This window comes from Pantherophis guttatus, chromosome 1, assembly GCF_059756535.1.
Source record: "Pantherophis guttatus breed Tessera chromosome 1, ASM5975653v1, whole genome shotgun sequence".
Classification (NCBI taxonomy): domain Eukaryota; kingdom Metazoa; phylum Chordata; class Lepidosauria; order Squamata; family Colubridae; genus Pantherophis; species Pantherophis guttatus.
Window position 1 is genome coordinate 191,720,929 of NC_142063.1, and position 18,105 is coordinate 191,739,033.

Below are 18,105 nucleotides of genomic sequence, written 5' to 3' on the forward strand. Positions count from 1 at the left end.
GGGGATGTTAGTCACAAGACACAAAACTGTCTTGCAGGACCATAGAGGGTTGTGTGTTCTGAAACAATAGCATTCTCCATTGTGGGTGGAGACAGCAGCCAGGATGGGGTGTGGTCATCTGTTAGGCCGATAGACTGAGCCCATCAAATTTGCTAAGTCCCGCCCTTGTTACCGGGTAAACCCAGCTTTTGGCTCAGTCTGTCAGCCTAGACAGGCGTGTGGGACTGATCCTCTTGATCTTTTCTACCTTTCCTGGCTGCTTCTTGCCTATCTGAAATAATTTTTTCTCACTTGTCTTCCTGGTTTGACTCGGATTGTGATTTGGACTTCTTTGGATTGCGATTACAGCACTTCAGTAAACAGGGAAGTAGGTCGTTTCTCCCATTCCCCAGTAGCTGGCTTGCCGGTGGCTTGGGGGGGGGGAGGACATTCCCTTTCCTTTTAGTTTAATTGGGGGAAGCCTTTGAGCCTTCGTGGAGTGTCCGCGCTCCCTTTCCACCCTCTCCTGGCCGTTTCGGGTCCCCAGAGCATTTCTAGCCGTCTGTGGAGCTTCGCGCCCCCTTCAGAAGCTCCCGGCGGCCATTTTGGATTTCAAAGTGCCCCGTTTTTTTCTATTTGCCGTTTGCATTTAATTTACAGCGTGGGTTGTGTTCGGGTGGAGTTTAACGCTCCCGACGGCATCGAGGGAGGCAGCTAGACTCTTCCCTTCGACCACCAGCGTCTTTAACAACTGAGCGTGTTTTGGGGGCTATTTTCGCCACGTTAGACGCTGGGACGGGCCATCGGCTTAGGCGCCATTCCTCCTGAGTCGCTGGGCGGCGGAGGCCCTTTCTGGCGCGAAAACGTATTCTGGCATTCATCCAACTGCTCTCCATTCACAAGTAACGGGCCCTTGTCATCAGTGAAAGTGCTTGCCTGACCTAATAACTGGCGGAGCTTCGCGCCCCCCCCACCTCCCCTCCTGGATGGACAGATTGTCTCCTAAACGCGCATTTTGAAGTGGGGCTTCGCCCCCCCGCCCTTGTCTCCTGTTACGGGCTGGTACTGGTGCTCCCTGCTCACCTTAGTGTCATCAGGGCGTTCTTGGCAATTGCAGGTGGAGTTTTTCTGCGCTCCCAACAATTAAATTCTGGGGCTAATCCACTGTATTCGTTTCTGGGCAATTATATGACTATTGTGACACCTGCTCTCTGTCATCATGCCTAAAGCTTCCCACAAGTCTAAACATGGCAGAAAGGCGGGGAGCTCCGACTCTCATCATCATCATCGTGGGGACATCCCTGCCGTCACGGGCGACTCTGCTGGAGCTTCTTCCAGGCTGGATCCTTCTGACCTCCCTCGGCCTCGCAGCAAGACGGCTACTCATCTTCTTCCTTCCCGGGCGGAAGCTCGCAGGGACAAGGTTCTACAAAAGATATGCGCCAAAGCCAGCGGTGTTCAGTCGACCGGCAACGAGGCTTCATCCGCTTCACCTCGCGCCTCTACGGGGCTTGGTTCTGGTGCACAAGGGGACCATCTCTCCCTTCAGGACTGCCCGGCGGTCATTGAGACGACCGGTCTATGGGGTTCTTCTACGTCACTGACTGCGACTCCTTCAGCAGAAGCCCCCCCAGCCCCATCTTCTGGAGAGGCCGTACCAACGGGGCCGCAACATCATTTCTTTCCGTCCCAAGAACAGATACAGCAGATGATAGCTGCAGCGGTTCAACAGTCTTTGGCGTCGCATTTTCAGCCCTCTAGTAGGGCGGCCTCTGTACGCTCCGTCACCTCCCCGGCCAGGGAGAATAGGGAGCAGGAAGACGCTTTGTCTGTCAACGCCCCGGACTCCCCTGTCTCTTCTATGGCAAGCGGGTCTCCTTCTCAGGTGACTGATGAGCCTCACGACCTGGAGCTTTCGGAGGATGAGGACCTTCCCCCTGAGCAGCCCGCCTTTACGGGCCTTTTTCCCCAGGCCTTGTTTAAATCGCTATTACATAAGGCCATTGCTACGGCCCAGCTTGGTTCTCCTTCACCGCTGCCACCTTCTACTTCGAACCCCAAGGGTACCTTGAGTCCTCTCTTCGCTGAACCGTCTAGGACGGTAGATACCATCCCCACTCCTCCCTTGTTTCTTGATGTTATTAAGAAACAGTGGTCTACGCCGGGTTCTGCACTGACGCCTACAGTAACTGATCGTCGGAACTTTAGCATCGCTCCGGATCTAGATTCGCTTCTCCAGATCCCGTCTGTGGACGCTCCCGTGGCTGCCCTCCTACCTCACTCGGCGGTTCCCGGTGACCCTGAGGAAGGGCTTCGCCGGGAGGAGCGCCGTGCTGAACATGTGTTACAACGAGCCCACCAAAGTGCTTCCTGGGCCATCCGTGCAGCTTCAACGGCCTCCTTTTTTAACCGGACAACTCTGTTATGGCTTCGGCAATTACAAGAGTCGTTGTCTACGGAGGACGTCTGGGTACGGCAAGATCTCAGCAAGATTATTGCCGCCACGCAGTTTTCAGCAGACGCAACTTTGAATACTGCTCGCTTTGCGGCCAAGTCTCTAGCTTCTGCGGTTACGGCGCGCCGATTGGTCTGGCTACGCTACTGGCAGGCCGACGCCAGGCATAAATGGCGCCTGGCGTCGGTCCCTTTTGCGGGCTCCAAACTGTTCGGGGACTCCCTCGATCCTTTTCTTTCGGAGACAAAGGACAAGAAGAAATTCCTTCCGGTTGTTTTTCGCAGGGAAGATTCCAGGTTTCGCCCGTACCCGTCTCGCCCCCAATCTCGCCCCTATGACGGGCCTTCCTCTTCCTCTTCCTTCCCTAGGTCGCAGGGGAACTTTCAACCTCGGCAACGGGGCGTTCAGGACAGACCTCCCAGAGGTAGGACTTTTGTCCCCAAACGGCCCTTTCGAGGGGGAGGAGGTCGTTTCTCCGGTCGCCGTCGTTAAGTGCATTCCGGATCCGCCCATAGGGGGCCGATTGGCTCTTTTCATCCCCGCTTGGGAAGGTTCCACTTCAGACAAATGGGTTCTGGCCACCCTTCGATCCGGGTTGGCCATTGAATTCATCTCCCCCCCTCCGAGGTCTTTTGTTTGCTGTCCGCTTTCTAACGATATCCAAAAACGATCCCTTATGGATTTGGCGGTTCAGCACCTTCTTTTGATCAGGGCTATTCAACCAGTTCCCGTGTCGGAGCGGGGCAAGGGATTCTATTCCCGCGTTTTCCTTGTTCCCAAGTCCTCGGGGGGGTGGAGACCCATTCTGGACCTCAAACGTCTCAATCTGTACGTCCGGTATCGAAAGTTTAAGATGCACTCCCTTAGATCTATTTTGGACGGTGTCAGGAGGGGCGATCTCCTCTCTTCCGTAGACCTCACTGAGGCCTATCTCCACATACCCATCCTCCCTGCCCATAGGAAATTCCTTAGATTCTGTTACGGGGGCCACCATTATCAATATCGGGCCATGCCCTTTGGCCTTTCCTCTGCCCCTCGTACCTTTACTAAGGTACTAGCTGCTCTGGCAGCTTCCCTCAGGGCTAAGTCTATTCGACTACAATGTTATCTGGACGATATTCTGATTCTGTCTCCTACGCCTCAACAAGCTCTTGCTGATTTACAATTCACTCTCCACTCCCTTTCGGCCCACGGGTTTTCAGTTAATTTGGAAAAAAGTCAGTTGGTCCCCTCCACTACCTTGGTACACTTGGGGGCTCTGATAGATTCGGTGGCAGGGAAGGTCTTCCTCTCGGACGAGAGGCAGGAGAGTTTGAGATCCCTTGTCGCCACTGTTGAACGGTCTTCTTCTTCCTCTCCCCTAATCCTGTCTCGACTCCTGGGTAAGATGATTTCCGCCATTTCATTAGTTCCTTGGGCCCAACTGCACTCTAGGGAACTTCAGTGGTTCCTGTTACCTCTCCAAAAGGCGGGTAGGGGTACTTCTCCCGGGAGGGTTTCTGTCCCTAGGAAGGTGATTAGGTCTCTCAGGTGGTGGCGGTCTCCAGCACTTTCCCGAGGTTGTTTTTTCTTTGATCCACAGAGAGTGGTGGTGACAACGGACGCCAGTCTCCAGGGTTGGGGTGCTCATTGTCGGGGTCACCTGACCCAGGGCATCTGGACATCCGCCGAGTCCCATCGTTCCATCAACTGGCTGGAACTGCGGGCAATCTTCCTGGCTCTTCGGGCCTTTCATCGTCTCGTCTCCAACTCACACGTCTTGGTCCTCACGGACAACATTACAGCGAAGGCCCATGTCAACCGCCAGGGAGGCACGCGGTCTCTCTCTCTGATGTCGGAGGCGTTACGGTTGGGACTATGGTTGGAGGTCCACCTGGCTTCGTTACGGGCAGAACACATCTCCGGAGTCACCAATCTACAAGCCGACTGGGTCAGCCGTCGTCATCTAGATCATGCGGAGTGGCGTCTCAACCCTCGTCTCTTCCGACAGATCACATCTCGTTTCGGGGAGCCGGTGCTCGACCTCTTTGCCACGTTGGACAATGCTCAGCTGCCACGTTTCATCTCACGATTCCCGTCACCTCAGGCAGAGGCCGTCGATGCTCTCCGCTCCCCGTGGCCACCCGGGCTCCTATACGCCTTTCCTCCGGTTCCCTGATCCCCCGGGTGATTCGCAAGTTGCTGATGGAACAGGCGGAGATCATTCTTGTGGCCCCACATTGGCCGCGCAGACCTTGGTTTGCGGACCTAGTGTCTTTGTCAATAACCCAACCGTGGCAGTTACCTCAGCCACAGGACGCTCTAACCCAAGGAACCTTGACTCATCCGGACTTACAGTGGCTCCGTCTGACCGCTTGGCGCTTGAGCGGTATACACTTGGGGAGGTCAACATCCCTCCTGACATGATCTCCGTGATTCAGGCGTCGAGAAGGCCGTCTACGAACCGGATTTATTCGGCCACTTGGAAGGCCTTTTGCGCTTGGTGTGATAAAGCGGGGATCCCTCCCCTACAGGCCTCAATAGTTAATATTTTAGTTTTCTTACGGGAAGGCCTTCGCAAAGGATTGTCTCCCAACACGTTGCGGAGACAGGTGGCGGCGATTTCATCGGTCCTTACCTTTGGTTCCTTGTCCTCTTTGACACAACATCCGTTAATCCGTCGATTTCTGCGAGGAGCTACAAATCTCTGCCCGCCTGTGTTGCACAGGTACCCCACCTGGGATCTCTCCGTCGTCCTTAATTCCCTTACGGCAGCCCCGTACGAGCCTTTGCGTACGACTAGCCTTCGTCTTTTGACCTGCAAGGTTTCATTTTTGGTTGCTATCACTTCGGCCCGACGCATTTCCGAACTGGCTGCCCTCTCAATCCGGGAGGACCTTTGTGTGTTCCATACCGACCGTGTGGTTCTCCGTCTGGATCCAACCTTTGTACCTAAAGTTAATACCACCTTTCACCGTATGCAGGAACTTATCCTGCCCAACTTTTGTCCTCGTCCAGCCCACAGGTTGGAACGACGGTGGCACCTTTTGGATGTTCGTCGGGCTCTACGGATCTACATTAAACGGACGGCGGATTTCCACAAGACGGAATCCCTCTTTGTCTCTTTTCTACCGGTATCCTTGGGCGGCAAGGTTTCTTCACCAACTATTGGGTGTTGGATTCGCCAGACGATAGCCAAGGCATACGAATTACGCTCTCTACCGAGACCTCCTCGACTGACGGCGCATTCTACCCGAAGCGCCACTACTTCGGCTGCCTGGGCAACTCAGGCTTCATTGCTTGAAATATGCAGAGCGGCCACATGGGCTTCGCCCTCTCCGTTCATTCAACACTACAAACTTGACAAATTTGCCTCGGCTGATGCCGCCTTTGGTCGTAGAGTGTTACAGAGAGTTGTTTCCGGGGAGGGTACTTCGGACCAGACTGGTCCCACCCGGTTGTAGGGACGTCAATCTTTGGTATGTCCCATCCTGGCTGCTGTCTCCACCCACAATGGAGAAGGGGCGTTGGTCCTACCTGAGATGCACCTTCTCATTGGGTGGAGACAGCAGCCAGACCCTCCCTCTCTGTCGCCAGTCTGGCCCTGTTATTTCTGTTCTGTTTCTATTCTTTGCTCTGTATTGGTGTCCCACACGCCGAGCCTGTCTTCGGATCCTCGCCAAAAGCTGGGTTTACCCGGTAACAAGGGCGGGACTTAGCAAATTTGATGGGCTCAGTCTATCGGCCTAACAGATGACCACACCCCATCCTGGCTGCTGTCTCCACCCAATGAGAAGGTGCATCTCAGGTAGGACCAACGCCCCTTTTAAGCCAATATTCCCCCCAGAGCTCCCGCAGAGATACGGAGGATCCCAGATATGCGCACTTTCCGCCATGCTCTTAAGACTCTCCTATTCCAGCAAGCCGGCCTGGCCTAATTTTCTCCCCTGTTTTAAAATTCTTTTAAATCGAAATTTTAATCTGTTTTAAATTATTGGGATTTTTAATTGTCTCGGGCTAAATTATTTAATCTGGTTTTAATTATGTTTCTAACTTTTGTATCTATGTATTTTATTTTGTGCCTGTTCACCGCCCTGAGTCCTTCGGGAGTAGGGCGGTATATAAATTTAATAAAAACAAACAAAAACAAAAACAATATTTCAAGCGGCAAGGTCATCTGTGAGTCACTAGAGGAATTAGGCCAGATTGTAATTTCAATGAGGCATTTCATACACAGTGGGGCACTTGCAGTAGAGCTCATGTATCTCATTTTTGGCCTCTGCACACCCCGTTTTTTGCCTCTGCACGTCCCGCCGGTGGATGGACGGTGCTTCGGCAACATTCGCTCTATAAGATGCACAGACATTTCCACCCACTTTTGGGGGGAGAAAGTGTGTCTTATAGACTGAAAAATATGGTAGTTAACTTTCCTAAAAGTTTTGTGGCTCATTACCATTCCTGGAGAATTAATGTCTCTACTATCAAGTAAATCATCTCAATATATATTTCCAACTATTAGTGACTGGAACCATCAACAATAGGGTTGGTCATAGCTAGGGTCTCCAAATTTTCAAGCAGAATTTTCTATTTAGCTAATAAGAATGTCAATAATCATATCTCTTCTGTTTTCAGAGCTAAGATCGTCATCTTGTTTTATGGTGCACGGATCTTTCATTTCAGAGTTGTGGGAACAACGCTGAAAAGGCCTTTTGCCTTGTAATTATTCAGATGAAATACACTGCTTATCTTGTAGACTACTATCTTGGTTTGTGAAATCAGTCAGGGCTGAGCATGATGCTTGGATCCTGGTGGAACTTTTGTAAAAAAAAATTGTATACAAGAATGTCATGAAATAAACATTTTGATACACTTTTAAGCAAATGTCTGCTTAAGCAAAAATAAACATTCAGAGCAATGTGAAACTAATTAACTACTTCTCTGAATGCTTACCAGCTTGATCTGCATATAAAATACAATCTGCAGATATCCCTAACTGCAAGTAACAAACATTTGTATGAAGTAAATTAATGACTAGGTAGCTAAGCAGAATCTAAGTCTAAGCTAACATCTAGCAATGTACAAATACATTCTTTTTTTGTTCTCTAGACAGATTTCACTCGGGAACAGAGAAAACATAAGAAGAAAAAAATAATGAATTGCTTTAGAAATAGCATCCATGGTTAGCCATGGATGCAATTTCTAAAGGAATCCATTATTTTTAGCATATTCCTAACTATCTTCTTGGTCTGGAAGAAACAGGAAATAATGCTAAATAAGCACTTCCTCCTTATTGGGTCAAACACAGCAGCAGAGAAGTAACATAAAAATGTGTAAGCAGAAGGCAGTGTCTAAATGCAGTTACTGTTTCTGATTTGCTGCATTGGTTTGTATGAATGAAACAGCAGTTATAACTTCTAGTAAAATATGATGATGGTATTACTTTCTTTGAAAAAAAACCCTGTTGTAACCTAAATTATTGGCCAGAATTTAGCAATATTAAATTTTCAGAGGACATTAAAAGCCATTTTAAAATAAATCTAAGCTTATAGCCACCCCTTATTTAGTGACCACATTCTACTCCAATGACTTAGTTGTTAAGCAAAATGGTTACTAAGTGAACACATGACAGAGAGATGGAGATGCTGGGAAGATTGCTGGTTGCTGCTGTATCATTCAGATAAAGTTACTTGTACAGCTATGCTAGCACTCACTCTGCTTTGCTTTTTTGTCAGGCACACTATTTTGGTAGTAAAAGCTCCCATTGGTTTGAAAATTAATTTTTATTGTTGTTTATTACTGTGCGTTTGTGAATGATTGCTAGCTGAATTAGTCACAAAACTAGAAGTATAGTTAAAAATTGTTTCTCTGTGAAAATTCAGCATATGACACTAACCAAAAAAAAGCAACGAATTAGTGACATAACTTTTACCTTCAAAGAGTTCTGAATTTGTTCTTTGCATAATTATTTTTATCCTTCAATAGGTGCATCTGCATACTGTTATACCAAAGTTGGTACTTCACTTGTTAATTATATATTTTTTGTTCTTGCTTCAAAAGAGCAATTTAGCAGAATGCAGTAATTAATTCAGCCCAAATCAAACACAGTAAAACTTGAAATAGGTACGAGAGTACACATGCAGACTTTATTTCTTTTCTTATTTCTTTTCTGAATCAACTGTAATGTAAAAGAGGAAGAAAAGGTCAGGGGTAGCAACAGTAATAAAGTGTCAATTATTCTGAATTGAAAGAAATTTTATTATGTTTTTAAATTAGGTCCGGTATTAGGTGTGGGTGTTGGAGTTTAATGATTCTGACATTTTATTTATTTATTAAATGTATACGTTGTCATTCAGTGGTACTAAGCAACACGTTTACTTTGGTTTAATGATTGCTGTCATTTGCTTTTAATAAAGAGGTGATGGGAAAGCCGTACTTTGTATCACAAGGTAGCCAAAGTACGGAAAAATATTTGTCTCCTTGTCTCATTTATTTAAAAAGAATCACGATATCCTCTACAACACTGTCTATCAAGAGTCAATAAGAGAAAAGCAAAAAGCAATTGATACGATGATTATGTGTCATCAAGTTGTTGTTGGCTCTTAGCAATCACATAGGTTTTTCTCCTGATCTGTCCCTAAGATCTTCCAACAGTGTACAGGTAGTCCTTAACTTACGATCGCAATTCAGCCAAAATTTCTGTTGCTAAGTGAGACAGTTGTTAAGTGAGCTTGCTTCATTTTATAACCTTTGTCGCCACAGTTGTTAAGTGAAACACTGCAGCTGTTAAGTTAGTAACATGGTTGTTAAGTGAATCTGGCTTTCCCACTGACTTTGCTTGTCAGAAAATTGCAAAAGTGATCACATGACCCTGGGATACTGCAACCATCATAAATATAAACCAGTCGTCAAGCATTCAAATTTTGATCACATGACCATGGGGGCTGTAAGTACTTAGGACCATGGGTCCTAAGTATGAAAAGTGGTCATAAGTCACTTTTTCCAGTGCTGTTGTAACTTTGAATGATTACTAAACAAATTGTTGTAATTCGAGGACTACCTGTATGCCACTCTAGCTGAGTCCATCAACCTTCCTGTTGATCATTCTCTTCTTTCCTTTTCTTCCATTTTTCTTCAGTGAGTTAGGTCTTCACATAATGTCTGAAAGATTACAATTGTACATCATTTAGTAGCATGCTTTTGATTACTTCTTGGGATGGGGTGGTAATGTTTTACATCTATTACTTGGACTGATTACAAGCTGAATTCATATTTTTGGTAATTTGTCTTAAAAACCAGTTAGGATTTAGAATTTGGGATGTGGAACTGAGGAAATCCACTCCATTTAAATTTCCGTTTCTGCCAAAAATTAGGAGCTGTGCAAGGTATGGTGTGATCCCATAGCTAGTCCAAGAAGCACTGAGTGACAAATTCTGCTCTTCAAAAACAGAATCATGAAAACATAGAAAACTTGGCTCTTTAAAATTTTAATAAAGATAGAAGAAACCACTTAGCCACGGTATATATTTATAAAGCAGGTACATCCTTCATGCATATCCAGTGTAGATTTTTTCAGGAAAGGATGACTTCCTTCCAACTTGTTTTGCTCCATCTCATGGCAATCAAACAGTTGTATTTGTTGTCTACTGGATCCTTTGCAGAATTCTTTCAGTTCTTGTTTAAGAAGCAGACATCTGAAAAGAATACCTTTTTATGTACTCATTTGTCAGTACACATTGAGGGGCTTTCTCCAGATTTTCTCCTCCATTTAAAGGAACAGATGTGTAGCCTGAGGTCCTTCTTGAGTCTAATTTGTCGCAGCAGGCATGAGTGGCCTTAGTGACACTAAATACCTTTCCTGGGCCTGCCTTAGCCTAACCTTGTGTTATATGCCACAATACATAATACACAATGTTTATGTTTTTGTTTTTATTCAAGTTTCAGCATTTTAAGATTGCTATATTGCTTTAATTGTTGCTGTAATTGTACAGATAGTCCTCAGTTTATGACCACAACCGGAACTGGAATCTTGATCATTGAGCAAAGTGGTTGTTAATCAAGATGCCCACATGACCATTTCGTTCAATGACTGCAGTCTGGGCTTTCACAGTTGTGGTCGTTAAGTGGACAGACCAAAAGAATTGCCTGCCAAAGGAGAGTACAAAAGAACTCGTGTGCTGGACTGGAGAAACAGGCCAGAGATTGCTTTATCTCTCCAGCCCAGGGCAGGAGAGAAGATAAGTAGATAGCATCTCATATTTTTCCCCTGATTCTTTCTCTTAAAGTTGTATTTTACAAAGAACAAGCCAGTATAATTCATATGTGTGTGTGTGTGTTATATGTACATTAAAACACTCATAGAAATACCGTAATTTAAAATCATTTTGCTTTCTATATATTTGTATGCTACATAGAATTATTTTTCAAAAGAGGAGTTTAATTCTTCTAGATTTGAAGTATTGGTCAGTAGTACCATATACAAAAAATGGTCCACGTTGGTAGCTAATTACGTATATTTTAGGTTTTTTTTTTAATAATATGCAGGAATGGACAGAAACAGTAATTTTCAAGGTTATAGTTTATGTTATAGTCTCAAGTAGCTTTAAAAATCAACATAGGAACATTTAATAGTGAATATATTTGTTTTTCCCAATAGGCAACCAGATAAATTGGTAGTGGTTTGGACAAGAAGAAGCCGAAGGAAATCTTCTAAGGTTAGTCTTATTTTCCATTAATTAGGGGATATAATTTGAAGTCTCTCACATGATAATCGTCCTCATTCAAAACAAGGATCTAAGAGAGATCTAAAAATTTTAAAGGAATTTGTCATAATACATTACTGTTATTGCTAATAAACCCTGCTGCTATAACTGATTTTGTATCTCTGCATGTTTTTCAATCTTAATAGCAACCTCAGTATTTATCATTATGGAGGTTTATGTTATACAAATCTCTACATTGTGTAAAAAAACAAATCAGCGATTCTTCAATTTCCCTTGAAAGCTATTCTAATTACATTCTAATTTATCAACTTATCTATCTACTATACTATTGTTTTTAATTTTTTCCCCATTTTTATATCCCTGGATTTTACTATCAGTAATAGTACTTGTAACAATATTAACAAGCACAACACAGTTCAAACAACATTTTTCTTCTGGAAGTTTATATAAAACAGTAAATAATAATTTAAATGTATTAAATTAAATATAAATGTATGCTGTAAATACTCAGCAAAAAAGTACTACAAGGATAACTGCAGATCACTTTAACAATAAAACTATTTCTCACTTTTATCCAGAACATCTTTAGTTTACTGTGGATATACTTTACTATGTAATGATGCAAGCTAAACGTGTAAGAAAGAAAAGAAAAAAGATACAAAGAAGTAACTTCCGATTTTCTTTACAAGAATTATAAGTACAACTATAAATTTAACTCTGACATTATGATCACAACATAACTCTCTTCTCTCTATAATCTATCCTGTGTAATCATCAAAACCATAAACCGTAAATTCATTTTTTCTGTTTTATGCAAGATGTCCATAAGAGATTTCCAGTCAACAATAAATATAGACATTCTGTAATCAAAAATATCATTTTAGCTATCACAGGAAGTTTCATCATTGTCACCAACCATTCATCTATTGTGGATAGTGCTGAATCTATCATTGCTAAATGATAATTTAAATGCTGTTTTTCTGGTTGTAGCCCAATACTCTGACTGGGATATGGAGGAATTTATACAGTTTTGGCTATAGGACCACTGGTGGATAGAATGAGGACTGCCCTATTTTTTTTTTTATCTGATTTATCACAGATTACCTCGTCAATTCCAATTGTCCCTTTCAACTTTTCCTCTTTCCCATCCCTTTCTTTTCTCTGTACTTTCATCTCCCTCCTCTTGATTTTATTTGAAAAAAAGGGCTGAAGACCATGGTACTACAAGACGCAGGTCTGGTTAGAGTCTATTTGTTGATATGAATAAATAGAAATGGTTCATTATTTATTATTTATTTATATCCCACCTTTATTATTTTTATAAATATCTCAAGATGGAAAAATATTCCTTATACTCCTTCCTCCTCCTATTTTCCCCAGAACAACAATCCTGTGAGGTGAGTTGGGCTAAAAGAGAATGACTGACCTGAAGTCACCCAGCCAGTTTTCAGGCCTAAGCCAAGACTCAGTCTCCTGCTTTCTAGCCTAATGCTTTAAGCATTAGCAGATATCAAACTGGCAGCCCACGGGCCAGATGCATCACATGCAGGCCACGCCCATCTCAGCTTCGTGAAGGGAAAAAACCGCAAAACATCACATGACGGCAATGTGATGCAGCGAGTTTGACACCTATGCACTAGGCCAACTGTTACTATTTGATTCAGTCCTGAAGGAGTCAGAATGGACTACTCTGTGTCTGTTTATTCAATTATGCTCTTGTGCATTCTCATAAATATAGAAAGAGGGTTAAAATAATTTTGGTAATTGAAGTGCTTCTTTAATATTAAGAGAAAAAAAGGAATTATGAGCACAAAGCAGGCTTCATCACACAAATCATTAATAGAAATGCCAGGCATAAATCTGAAATGTGCAAGATAAGATAAGAAGATAAGATAACCTTTATTGTCATTTACCTGTATACATAACAGCACACATTAAAATGAAATTCCGATGCCCCACTCTTGAAAGAAGGAATGCCACCCACCAAACAATGTCATCATCCCAAGAATAACAATAATAATATAATAACAGCAGCACCACCAAAAATGCCAAGTTATACATTTTGAATACATAGCGTAAAAAAGAATTTGGAGAGTTAACAAGATGGAACAAAGCTATTACAAAATCTAGTTGTTCTGCTTTGGATATCACGAAGCCTCCTCCCAGAAGGTAACAATGAAAACTGATCATGGAGAGGATGGGTAAGTCCCTGACAATACTACTGACCGTGGTCAAGCAATGCTTATATGCCATGTCCTGGATCGAAGGAAGTGAACTTCCAATAATATTTTCCACTGTCCTCACCACTCTCTGGACAGCCATCCTATCCAAAGCAGATACTATATTACGTTAATAGGAATCCACCCCATTGTTGTATATGCCCACTTCTACTCATATAAAAGAATTCTGCTTTCCTTTGCTTCAAGGACATACAAGAAAAGTGAATCTGTTCTGTTAGACATCATAGTGCACAGTCCTTTGTTAGTTTAGCCATATAATACAGGCAGCAGCACTCTGGTCCTCCTAGCTTTCCTGAATTTTCAGGTAGCAAGTAAAGTTGGTCTTTACTTTTTTAAAAAAATCATCATTCCTTAATTGTTAAGTATTTGAGCTATCCTTCAGAAGTTCAAATAGCTTTGCAAAGAACATTAATTAACCTGATTTGAATAGGGGCATTCAAAGACCATTTCTCAAATAGCAAGAATTGTAGGACTAAGTTCCGTCTTCCAGTTAAGTTCAAAAATTACAATAAAACTATTTTTAAAAATCTTGCATATTTTTATATGATTAGAAAAATCTGTCTCCAGGTCTATAGATCAATAAAGTTTCTGAAGGCCTTAGTCATCTTGCCAGTAATTCATAAGCAAAGAAATTAGTTTTAACTAAATGCATTCTTGGAAGCAAGTCAAAAGCAGGATCCGGTTGTGTTGAGAAGATATTTGTGTCCCAAAATTTATCTAAATGTATTGTTTGGCATAAATATTTTATTATTATTTATTATTATTTATCTCTCTATTCTATGTTTTGTACAGGATTTCAGGGCAATGTATATATTACTCTTTCCTCTTTTTCCCCATCACAACCCTGTGAGCTAGTTGGGCTAAGAGAGAGAGAATAACTGACCCAGATAAGAATGGAATGGAATAGGGGGTTGACAAAGTAAGTTTCATATTCCTATTCCATATCGCATCCCATTTATCCAGATTTAGGGACCCCTACAAGGAAAACATTTATAAAATGGTCTATCGTTGGCATATTCCCCCGGCAAGAATCGCAAGAATGTTTCCGGGAGCCTCCCTGGCATGTTGGAAGTGCAGGAATGGTAGCGGGACATACTATCACCAATGGTGGATGTCTCCCAAAGCAGGCAAATATTGGTCCAAGATTAAGAATTGGATAGTGGAAATTACAGGATATAATATAGAGCTGAAACCAGAGACTTTTTTTATTGGGAATGAAACCAGATAAAATATCTAAAGAAAAATGGTACTTGATCCTCCACATTATTACCGCAGCTAGGATATTATACGCGCAAGAATGGAAAAACGAATTAATACCCACAGAGAATAAATTGCTTTGGAAAATTACAGAATGCGCATAGGCAGATCGGTTAACAAAATTACTTAGGAACCAAAAAGATTCTGATTATTATGAATGTTGGAATTTATGGTATATTTGGGTGAAAGGAAAGGGAGGGAAATGAAATGGATTTCATTAGTGATATAGGCGCATGTTTGTATACGTTAGTTGCAATAATTTTGTATGTATATATGTAAAGCATTGTTTTTAAAAATGGAAATAAACTTTATTAAAAAAAAAAAGAATGGAATGGAATGATGGGACAGTATATCTCAGTCTGGATGTCTGATGGAGTTGTAGCAAATTTGACACAATTATATCAATATATAAGAAAAGTAGAGACATTCCATTTCTAACTGTTGGCAAATCAGATATTTTGTAAAAAGTTTAACTTTGTTATTTCCCTTTCCTACAACAATAGAAGTTAATTATAGGGGCTTCTTCTCATTGCCCAGTAGCCAAATTATATAGTGGATGAAAACCATGTTAAATCTATACACATGCAAAAATGTTGCCAAATGTGGTAAATATGAGGGGATTTCTGCACTTCTATGGGGTATTAAAGAGTGACAATTTGTGACTGGTTTTGTCTTGACTGGTATTAGATTCTTCTACATATAGCTTTAGTCCTAGGCATTGTTTTTTCATTCATCTTTACCCTTAAGTAGCAAATGTTGCTCTCTGCATTAATCTCAGTTGCTATGTCTACATAGATCAAGACTTTTCCTGTCTCACAATTCTTTCCTCAGGCTCATAGTTGGCAACCAGGAATAAAGAATCCTTACCGTGGGGTGGTAGTGTGGCCTGTTCCTGAAAACATTGAAATCACTGTGACACTTTTTAAGGTAAGTGTGTGTTTTGTTTTGTTTTGTTTTGTTTTGAATTACTCTCACTTTGACCATTGCTGCTTAAACACATGGACAAAGTGGCTCCATACAGTCATTCAAGAAACTTTCTTTGCTGCTGATTGTGCTCTCTTGATGCACCAAGGCAATGATATACAATTGATGCTGAACTTCTCAGATGTTGCTATGGTCCAAAATCTGATTATCAACCTGAACAAAACTGAAGCATTTTACCAGCTTGTGCCAAGTACCAAGTCCAAAACTAAAAATCACTGTTCATGACACCAAGTTGATGTCTTCAACTTCAAATACATGGGAAGCATCATCTCAAGCAATAGATCTTGACTCCAGGATCAGCAAGGCCAGCCAGGCACTGGGATGAATGCATATTAGAGTGCTCAATCAATATAACATCTCTATCTCCAGAAAGCTGGAATTCTACAGAGCTGTGGTTATCCCTTCTCTCCTTGATTCTGCATTGAAGGCATATCAAACAACTGGAAAAAATTGCACGCTCTACTCCATCCTTGATATTCATTGTGTTCTGCCCCCCCACGTCACATAGGCAGACACACGAGCAAAAGACGTCTACCAGTAATTTATTTTTACAAGCTGACCTGAATCCCTTTGGCAGATAAAAGTTCTGGCAGCTACTTTCCGAATGCCTGCCAAGTTTCTTATCACCTTTAGAAACAGGAATCAGCGTATCTATAGTCTGTTGCTGGGGCAACCAAGAGTTCAAAGAGTAGTCAGAAGTCATTCACAAAGTCCAGGCCTTAATTCCGAAAAATATCCCATCCGAAGCTCACGATATGCAGTTTTTGTCCGTCACAGAGCCTGCAGAGCAACCCCACCCACTTTTATCCCCTGTGGGGCATGGCTCAGTGACTCAGCAATCTCTGGCCCTTCCACACCTCTTCCTTTGCTGCGCACGCCTCTCCCTCCGACGCTGCCCTGGATCAATCCAAGATTGATTTTCATCACTCCCTATTAGTGGGTGCTCCGACATGCCTTCCTCCTGGCCTTCAGCTGGAACCTGAGGCGTTGCCAGAAAGGAGGGTCCTGGAGAGGGAGGCCTTGTCAGTTCCTCCCCATCACTTTCAGAGTCATCTTCCTCCGTGAGGACAGGCTCGGGAGCCGGAGTCACAACACATTGGCAAGACCAAGTCTCTAACCTGGAGGTCTTTGATCACCCAGAGTCCACCAGCATTGAGTCCCTGATTCATTGAGCCTAGATGAGGTGGGTGGGACGTATCAGAATGGATGACCACCTTATGCTGTATGGTTTACTGAACTGTGGGAAGAGACTCAATGTTGACTAGCTAAGCACCACAAAGACACTGTGAAAGAAACCATATGTCACTCTGACATCTAACCTAGGTTGTGGCTGCTGACAGAATCTTGAATCCTGTGCTATGAAGCCTCCACTGCCTTTGAAGATATATGTCATCAAAAACTGATAGAAAACCCTGAGTGGCATCACAGAAAAGCAGACCCATAGTCGCTGAAACAATGGACTTTCAGTGCCCCTATTGTGCTAGACTCTGTGCTTCCAGACTGGGACTGCAGAGCTACCACCATATCCAAAGATGAACTGCACAAAGCATGTCTTCGAATCCGAAGGATTAGCACATATTCATGGACATTGTCAATGGTTCATTATAAATCAAAGTAAAGAAACCACATTCATATTTAATGCTGAGAGCTCAATAAATAAGCTGTCAAGGAATTGCAGGACCACTTTTAGAGAACATACTACAAAAATTGCCCTGCTATTTAAAAACATGTATGTTTGACCTTTTAAATAACAAACCCATCAAGGTCTTATTTGAGCAAGGCTGTTTCTATGGAAAGTTTTTTTGGTTTCAAAATAATAGATCTTGCTATCATGAAATTGGCAAAGAAATACTATTTGTCTGCAGTACATGTCAATTTACTTTATTAGAAATTAAGTTCATCATCCAGGACAATAAAATATGGTCCTCAAATCTTTAGGGATAGAGGTGATACAGGCAAGAACAGGAACAACAGAAGTTGAAGGGAAGGGAAGAGAGAGAGAGAGAGAGGGAGGGAGAGGGAGATGGAGGGAGGGAGGGTGGGAGGGAGAGATGCTTCCAGTTTGGAGTAAGTATAATTATCTGTGGTAGGTGGTTGTTATGTATTGATAATGCTCTGCAGATTGGAAGCTGTTTTGTTCCTACTTCCAGCTCTTTGAACCTGTAGTTATACCAGAAGGGTTTCCAATCTGCAATCTTTGTGCTGCTTGCAACCCTTGAAGTTCATTTTTGTGGTCTCAAAGGCCCTTGGAAATGGATGCTAAAAAACAGCTGATGAATGGATGTGCAATTTTCTGCTGGTTTCTGACAGTTACCAACACAGAAAAAGTGTTAAACTCTAAAAGTGGTTTAACATAGCTACTCGGCTAATACCAAAACATCACCCTTCCCAATTCTGCCAATCCTGCCAAACCACTGGAAATCCTGTGGCCCTCCACTTAGCTGATGGTGTTATTGTGGCCTTGGCTACCCAAACCATTAAATAAGCCCTG

At 42.9% G+C, this 18,105-nt stretch overlaps 1 protein-coding gene across 4 annotated transcripts in view; it reads left to right on the top strand.

The window, feature by feature from the left end:
• Positions 1-18,105, top strand: part of EHBP1 (EH domain binding protein 1) — a 302,398-nt gene that overhangs the window by 39,677 nt on the left and 244,616 nt on the right. For all 4 annotated transcript variants that reach the window (XM_034432474.2, XM_034432477.2, XM_034432473.3 and 1 more), the window contains exons 3-4: positions 11,067-11,124; positions 15,462-15,557. In XM_034432474.2, coding sequence (XP_034288365.2) covers positions 11,067-11,124; positions 15,462-15,557 — 154 coding nt within the window. The remainder of the gene's footprint in view (positions 1-11,066; positions 11,125-15,461; positions 15,558-18,105) is intronic.